At 36.6% G+C, this 9,375-nt stretch overlaps 1 protein-coding gene across 1 annotated transcript in view; it reads left to right on the top strand.

Moving 5' to 3' along the window:
* The window catches only part of ldlrad3 (low density lipoprotein receptor class A domain containing 3), a 59,166-nt gene that overhangs the window by 19,245 nt on the left and 30,546 nt on the right, over window positions 1-9,375 (top strand). The window contains exons 2-3 of the mRNA XM_008312511.3: window positions 570-716; window positions 7,839-7,964. Of these exons, the coding sequence (XP_008310733.1) occupies window positions 570-716; window positions 7,839-7,964 (273 nt within the window). The remainder of the gene's footprint in view (window positions 1-569; window positions 717-7,838; window positions 7,965-9,375) is intronic.

Genomic DNA, 9,375 nt, shown 5'->3' with positions numbered 1-9,375 from the left:
GGATATGAGCAGAGGAAGTAAGTAGGTCTGGTTACTGCTGCAGTCTGGCGGTTACTGGGAGCTGGATTGGCTAGATCATGACAACCGAATCTTTAATCATGTGATCAAGTAAAACCTTGATGTCTTTCTATAAGACTTTATATTTTTGCATTGTTGTCTGTTTTTTTTGTTTACTGTAATTTAAGTAAGATTTACTTCTCAATACTTAATTAAAACTTTTATAATAATAATTAGACATTTACGCAGATTACCAGTGTGTTTGTGTCTGTGCTTTACTTACTTTTCAATGCAAGTATTTTCCTAATTAAAATATTGCCACGATTTCCCGCACTACTGTTTACACTAAATAACCTCCTCTGCATTCATGGGCTCATCTTTTCTTTATTTGCCTATGGGTTGAGATGACTATGAATAGCGCATCGGGGGAAGATATTATGAGTATTCCATTACTAAGGTGTTGACTTTATTTGCTGCCCTATAAAATGCCACTGTAACGGTCTGATATTTTTACATAAGAAGAATTCTAATAGACCTATTCCATTTTTGTTGTCTTCCTGTTTGTCATTCAGAGAGTCAGCTGCTTCCAGGGAATAACTTCACAACAGAGTGCAACATCCCTGGAAACTTCATGTGTGGAGATGGGAAGTGTGTCCCAGGCGGGTGGCAGTGCGATGGACTCCCTGATTGCTTTGATAAGAGTGACGAGAAAGGATGTCGTAAGTACACTTAAGATTTCACTGTCCAATCGTCCATTTGTTTTTGATGTCTCTTCAGACAGTTATAGAGATTAAGTGCCATTTAATCCTGCATTTGTGCCCACTACCAGTTAAGCACAAAGCAAATTACTCAGCCTGTCTTTGCTATATTTACCCATTGGAAAAGAGCTACTCTGCTGGGTTAATGTGAGGGAACCAGATGACATCGAAGGTTCACTTCACTGAATGTAACACGTATTCATATGCTTTTTAAAAGCGCAAAATGTCTCTACTGGTCAAAAGCTTCAATATTTATTCTGACAAAATAGGGCCTATTATCCTTGAATAAGGGCGGTTGTGTTGTCAGGTGATACCTCTGTTTTAGCGAGATTCCTTGGCAGCAGACTGAAGGAGTTGAAAAGATGGATTTAGGAAGAGAAAAGAAGATGAGAGGAAAGCTCATTATGGTGGCCACAGCAGGATATCTGTCAGTGTATGTATTATGGGAGAAGCCTCTGGAAAAATTGAAACTTTGTCCCTGCATTATGTGTACAATAATAGTTGCTAATCCTAACTACAGTGGGAATGCACACACCATTATGGACGTTTCCTATTTTACGTCCATTATTCCAATAGTGTGGTTAAGTAGCAAATACTCTGAGAATTATCTAAAGTACTGCATTTTTATGCAGATTATTTAGTGATATATTTGTATTGTCATCTGTAATTGCATTCCATTGAGGCAGGGAAATGTTGATCATCACAGGGTGTTATTATTCCTTCTGTCTGTTTTATAAGCCACTGCTTCTGCCCAGTGGTAAAACTGACCAATGACCAAAGTGAACACTAACATGATTTTTTTTTTTTTTTGAATTTCTCTAGCACATCTTTGTTTTTAGAAAGAAGACCGCAGTTGGTATCATACAGTATGTAGATGAGCTCCAATCTGCAGTCCTGTTAGACCCCTGGTGGTTGTTTTTTTTTTTTTTTTTTAACTTAACTGGATGTATTGGAATGTATCTTTTGCCTTCGGAGCTTTCTCTTCTTGCTGCCAAGAGCAAAAGCCTACTGTTGTGTGTGCCGGGACAGACATTGTAACTCGGTGTATTACTTACTTATGTACCTCGCAACATTTTCATCCATCCGGTTTTCTGTAAAGTAAATAGCCCCTGTAACACGTCAGAACGTCAGAAATGTTGAAAGTCAACATACATACTGGTATTTTTCCACCTGCGGATCTATCATTATGATCAGTGTCTTTCAGAGTAGAGGTAGATGCACAGTAATTTGGGTTTTAATGATTAATTTAAGGATGAATCAATCAGTGGCAGGTATATTATTGTTGATGTGTTTGAGCCTTTATTATCTCTATGCCATTTATTCTATCAGCCTTTGTCCCTTACTCATTTTCTCCCTGTGGCCCTTTCTTGCACGAGGACCAATTTAAGTCAATGTAAATATACTTAGATAACTGTCTGGACTGAGAGAAGGGAAGCAAAGTTTTGACCTCAGTCTGATTGCTTTGAAGATTCAGCTTATTGTCTTAAAGCCCTTCTCCGTGAGCCTGATGCTGCCTTTAAATCCTTTTGATGGTGTTCAATTTTAATGGAGTGTAACCTCTGTATCGCTCTGCCTAAATGCAACTGAATTTGGGTTTAAAAAAATAGAACTGTTTTGACAGAATCCCTGAGTGTGCTGTGTGAGAACACTATATGAATGTTCTGATGAGTCTTAGAGAATGGAATCTTAGATATACTGCTGAGTAATTGCTCAAGATGCACTGTCCCACTGTCTGGTGTGGATAACCCCACTCTGTGGACAGTGACAGAGAGCAGAGCTGACTGTGCTCCCTGGGCCTCAATACCAGGATTAGCTTTTTTGTCTTGGCACTGCGGCTAAAAAAGAGAGATATTTAGTTGGGATGAGATTTTGAGTGAGGTGACATTACATATGAACATACAAGTTGAAATAGAAAGGAAAAGGAAATGTTGTACTCCATTTGCAGGACTGAACATTTGTTCACCTTGTTGTTCTACTTTTGGACATATACGATTTGGAAGATTTTGGCTTTTTGTTGCGTGCTACAATATTTTTATTAATGTTTTAATTATAAGAAACAGCCATTTGCTTTAAGCTGGAATATTTGTCAGTTCTGATGTTTATAAGATCATTAGAATATTAAAGAGTCACCCTCCTGCTTAAGACAGAACAGTAAAAACAGGATGAAATAAATCTGTGCTTGAGGAGTTAAACAGGGATAATAAAGCAATTATCGATATTTTAAAATTTATACAATTTTCAAAACTAAGTTAATATCATTACCATTTAATCATTATTATCATTATTATATTATAATACATTATTATAATATATTATTATTATTATATCCATCCATCCATTTTCATCCGCTTATCGCTTATTTATTATATTATATTATATTATATTATTAAAATAATTAAACTTAAATAAAGCTAACATGTGTTTTTCAAATCTTTAATGTTGAAAAGATTTTTGTTTTGAGACACAGTGTTCCTCCTAGACAAACAAATCAATTTCAGCAGAAATTTTCTCTGAGAAACGCTGCTGTGGACCTTCTATCCGACAAATCACTCTCTGCCTCTCCTCTTTGTTGTGCTTCCATTCCTTTTAATGGAAAATGTTGAAAAAATCCATTATATTCTGCAAATGTATCTTCTGCTTACTTTCTTTATCTTCAAAATGCAAATGATGTATAAATGATAGGAATGGCTTGAGACAATACTATATATTGGTAAATATTTCAGGATAACGGACATAAAGGACAGAAAAAACAACTATAGCCCGGTCCGATAACTAAGCCCACATCCTCAACTTAACTTTGCACGATGACGTAAACAGGGACACTTTCGCCTCAGAAACGCCAGCTTGCAGTATGCTGGAGGAGGAAAGATGGTTTAGGTATTGACAGATCGTTCAAGTTGCAGTGATTAGCCTTAAAATAAAGGAAGCTCCACTTTTTGCAGACCAGATGTTAATGAATTGTCCAATTGGCTTAGAAAGTGAAATGTACAGCGTCACTATGGCGATCCCTAAGCCCTCTAGTCTAAAACTTCTGCTCCTCCTGCGTACTCCATTACTCCACTGATTTTTTTTCAACAAGGTCACAGAAACCTTTGAAGTCACTTGCTGTCCCTACTCATTCCCCACAACTTGTTCCCTCCTGTTTTCTGTACATTATGGTCTTTCTGGTATATATTTTCTCCCAGTACTGTATGCCCATCATGACTCAGACTACCTGTGCTAAACAAGTTATTCTGCTCTCCAGGGAAGATAGGAAAAACGGTTGAAGAAGGGCACCATGGTGCAAATTGCACAGAAGCACCACAGGGCTGCAACAGCTAATTATTTAAATTGTTTGTAATCAAATATTAAAGTATTAGCCAACTATTTAAATAATAGATTAGTTAGGTCTACTTTATTATACACTGAAGTCTAATGCCAGCCATTGTTGATATACTGTAGGTGAAGAAAGACAACCAATGGGGTTTCAGCATCATTAAGTTGGTGTCTGAAAACAAGTAGAGATTAAAAGAAAAGAAGTCAAAAAGTGTTCAAGAGTACCACAGGCAGAAGCAACGTAGAAAAAACAATAAGGAGGAGTAAGTCTTGATACGTTTATTTTCTATGTCAATTCAATATTTTGTGCATATCGCAAGTTAAAAGTATCTAAATAAAAGGTTCAAATTCTGTTAAATTGTAAAATGCTCAAACTTGGGTTATTTTACTATAAAATATAGGTTACCACACATAGTCTGGGTACTTGATTTTGGAAAGTGTTACTAACCTTTGGTGTCAGGTCCTGAAATTGTGTATAATTTTATTTTTTTTCTCACTTAAATTTCAATTTGAACACACAAGCTAATTCACTAAACATTTGCTAATTTTACAGCAGGGTATAAAATGTGGCAACAAAACAGCTCAAACCAAAGTGAAAGTGAAGTTAAGACAGGAAACAGTGTGTTAGTTGTAAAGATGAGTACTGAGTAATGAGTATAAGTACAAGTTGAACTAAAACTTGGGAAAAGAGTTGAAAAACAACAGAATTATCAAATAGGTTCATCTTGTGTAGAAACCTGCTCAGCATTGTTAATCCCCCAAAGTCGAGTACCTGAGTTCTATCTTAAGTAATCCTTATCTCTACAATATGAGTCTTTCTCTTGAGTTTGCCCTTGGTTTGACTTTTGCGTCGATCTGGAAAACGAAATTAAGATCAAATGAATTCTGGCCAGGGGAAATGGTAATGAGGCTTTGAATGAGAAATGTCAGCAATAAGTGCTTCCCTCCGACAAGACAGCAGTTCCAAGATCAATGACAGAGAAAAATGTTGTACTTTAAAAAAAAAAAAAGAAAAAAAAAACTTTTTTGGTGCCCTATGAAAGATTTAAGATAATCAGCTAGCAGATTGGTTAACTTTGTGCTGACAATCGTACCAGTTCACCGCAGGCTACGGACGTCTCCTGCAAGTTCTAATTTAAGTTCTAATATACAGTTAACCGATTAGTTGCAATGACATAGAACTGTGTCTACTGCCAAATATGGTTCTACACAAACTGACAAGCCACACATTTGATATGATCTCGTGGGCCAAATATAATGACACACCGGGCCTGAGTTTGACACATGTGGTCTAGAGTGTACCCTGCCGCCGCCTTTTGCACTTCGCGCCTCACGACCCTACAAAGGTCACAGCAATAAATAATGAAAGAATCACTGTAAAAGACTTGATATTTATATATGTTTTTGGGACATTTTTTTATTACTTCTAAAAACACTTCTAAAAAACTGAAATATACCTTGAACTATAAGAGAAATTCCAGTCCCTATAACAAAGAATACACATGACATTTTCTTTTCTTTTTTCTTTTTATCAGGTAATTTGCATTATCCCATTAAAATAGTTTGTTTGGTAGCTTTCCTACATGTAACTAAATGTCAAACCATTTTCTCTCTGGACATAATGGTTGTGATACACTATGTAAAATAGGCTTCAAGTGCTGTGTGGGCCTCTGCTGTGCAGGTAAACAAAAGCCTCCCAGACTGTGGGTGAGATTGGGCGCCATTCCACCTTCTCCCACATTGAATCTGATTGCATTTCATTGTGAAAATGGGACGAAAAACCTTAGTGGTTTTTATGCCTGGCCCTCCCCCTTGCTACACATAATCACCACAGCTTGAAAGAGCTCATAAATCAGCCGACCACAGTATAGTGTAGAAGGAAAAATTGTGTGCCCTTGGCATTTGAGACGGCACAATGCCAGACTATCAGAAGACCAGTTTTGTTTAGTACAGACCCAAAAAGGTCTGAGAACCCCCATCTTGTGTGTGAATTTTAGTGTTTTTTCCCAATCCTGTACTGTTCATTATAAACAATAACAATCTTCCAGTTAAATTTAACTCCTTTAATTACCGTTTTGGCAGCATCCAAACTGGTATTCATGGCTTTTCTTTTCTTTTTTGTCAGTGAGCTCTGCTACAACAGAAATGCTAAGTTTAGCTAAGTTTAGTTACTGGATTATTAACTTATTAATTGTATTATTATTATTATTATTGTGTCATCATGTACAGACTGATTTAATTAAAAATCAGTCATTTTATTTCAGAATAAAAGCCATGTATTCCCTGTGACAGGGACTGTCTACTGGTTGGGCTGTGAACCGTAGTTTGCCTATTCCTGACTTCAAATAAACATACTCAAATAGACATATAATGTAATTTATAGATTATCTCAGTCCACTTTGGTTCTGATAGGGCGTCAACTAGAATAAATCCCTAAAATGTCTACAGTTATGTGTCAAACTAATAACATTTATACTTTTAGAAATTAGATATAGAAGAATGTAGTGATGCTTCATTAGTATTTAAAATATTGAGGACTCAAAGTCACAAGCCAGTAGTATTGCGATTCCATGAAATAAGTGGCATGGCATCCATCCATCCATCATTGTATACGGTCTATAAAGATGAAATCTTGAAAAATCTTTTTCTGTCTTGTTCTTTTTTCTAGTTCGAACAGAAGCTTTAAATATATCAGTGTTTTATCCGTAATCTCCATCCCTCACTGTAAACTGTCTATGATAATTGGCTTCATAACACTGCATTACTGTTTTTTTTTTTTAATTTTCCTTTCTTTTGCATCACCCTTTCCTTCTCTCCCTGTCTCTGTATCTATAATCCGGTGACAGAAGTTGTTCTTGTTTCTAGGCAGAGGAGCTGTTTGCACTTCCAAGAGTGTAGAAATCACAACTGTAAAAAGTGTAAAAAGAAAGACAGGAAGAACAAAAAGAGAGAAAGGAGAAAGGAAGAAGGTTATAAAAAAATAATCTTTAAGCAATTTAATAAGCTTTGTTGTCCTGATTTTTAATTTTTCTTTTGTTTAATTTTTTTGTCCCTGAAGATTAATGTGTCAGATTCAGTCTCTGAACATTGTATTTTTATCCCAGTCTTTATATTATTTTTTCCATATTTTGTACAATTAATTCCTGGCATAGTTAGTAAAAAGTCTATTCACTCATCATTTGCAGTGTTATCTGTAATTAGAGTAGAGGTGGAGGAGAGAGTTCATTTTATTTCTCTGGTTGGCGTGAATTCTAACCAGCGACCACTAGCCAGTCGGTGGTAGAGTGGGCGTGTCGTTGCCATGTTGCTCATGTGGACAGAGTTTGAATCCAGGTGAACAAGGCATTTCTGTTTAAGCCAGAAACTTGACAAGTAGGAACAATTCTGCAATCAAAATAAAGTGATTACTTCATATAATTAACAAACCCAAACTGTGGGTTTTCAAAATAGTCAATTAAAATGACAAAACAAGCCCAAAGTGGCCTAGCGTAATTGGACTTGGCAACCATAATTGAAGATTAGCAGTGCAGAACAAAACAAGGCAAAAACATACAAACTTTTCACAACGCGGCAGCTGTTGTACTGTGTGAACCATCACATCATTTTAATTTTAGCATCTTGTTTTGTCTGCTGCCATAGTAAACTCATCCGTGTTGGCGGCTTATTGTCCGTCACATGTAAGAAAATGAATTGATCATAAAGCTCCTTTCATCAGCCACAGACTAATCTTTCCTCTCCCCCTCAATCCCACCTCCAATCTATTTACAGCTAAGGTCAAGTCAAAGTGTGCTCCCACGTTCTTTGCCTGTGCTAATGGCTTTCACTGCATCATCGGACGATTCCGCTGCAACGGCTTTAGCGACTGTCCTGACGGGAGTGACGAGGAAAACTGCAGTGAGTATCACTCACCCACCAAATCCAATAAAGGCAATCTTTCTCACACTGTCGTTAGACTCACTGCAGAGATGCACTGTCCCCCTGGTTCTTACCGTTATTACTGTAACTACTCATGGTAATGTAATAATACATCGCTAACCAATGTATTATAGGCACAACCCCATGTGTTAAGGTCATAAGCTGTACTTAACCTTATGCTTAAAAACCATTTGCGATGCCTGTTTATGTGAGCCACATATTGTAAAAATCAGCGTCCCACTCAGCATGTCCCTGAACCAGTAATAAAAAATGTAATATCAGTATTTTTCCATTAAACATTAAGACTTTGAGTTTGCCTTGTGTATGACATTTCATACACAAGGCAAACTCAATGTGCTTTACAGTGGTTTAAACCATTAAAATATCAAGAGAGCAAGAAACAAAAAAAAGAAAGACGTGGTAACAGTGGTAAGCGACCCCTGCCCTTATGGGCATCGGCTGAGGAACAACTCCCAAGAAAAACCCTTAATAGGGTTAATAAAAAAGGAAGAAACATCAGGGTGACAGACAGAGGAGGGGATCCTCACCCAGGACGAGTAGGCAGGAAGTAGCAAAACAATCAATCAGTTCTAGTTTTCAATACGGATGATACAGATGAGGCAGGAGTATGGAGGGGTCCTGGATCCAGAAACAGCATCCATGGGGTCTAGGAAGGGAGGAAAAACAGAGACTCTGAGGACCAGAAGGTCCCCGGGCCAGCATTTTCAGCAGAGTTGAAAAAGAAAACTTTTAGCAACATCTATCTCTAGGGTTCCGTGTTGTGGCTGACTTTTCCAAAACGTGGCATTTATTGAAGGATTTATAACTAGATGATTGTACAAAAATATTTAATCATCTAATTTATTCTGTTCCACAAATATAGATATAATATATGTATATATAAATATATAGAGATATAAATATATATATACATACACTCACATATATATACTGTATGTATGTGTGTATGTATTTCTCTTCTTTTTCATGTTAAACACTGGCTTTTTTGTGTGGAAAAATGGAAATATAGAAATAATGAGGCGGAAATAACACTGAAATGAATATGACGTACAGTATCTAGAAACGTGCAAACTGATAACCTTTTGTATGACAGATCTACGTATATGTGTTGTCCGTTTTTTTTCTCGCATTAGATGGAGAAATAAAACAACAGAGCAAAGCCTGAACTGTATATATAACTGTATGCAGTATTGGATTGCAAAAGTTTATAGGGCAGATTAAAAAACCTAAGAAGTTCACAAGTTAAACCTTCTCTTTTAATTTAGTCCATTCTCAAACTTCACTAGTTTAAATGACTGACGCATAAGCTTAAGTAAAGTCAATACAACTTTTGGAAGTTGAGGACAGTTTTTTCCCAGCAGTGGATCGT

Source organism: Cynoglossus semilaevis, chromosome 6, assembly GCF_000523025.1.
Source record: "Cynoglossus semilaevis isolate Cse_v1.0 chromosome 6, Cse_v1.0, whole genome shotgun sequence".
NCBI lineage: Eukaryota > Metazoa > Chordata > Actinopteri > Pleuronectiformes > Cynoglossidae > Cynoglossus > Cynoglossus semilaevis.
Note: the sequence above shows the minus strand (reverse complement) of the source record. Positions and strands in the feature narration are given on the sequence as shown.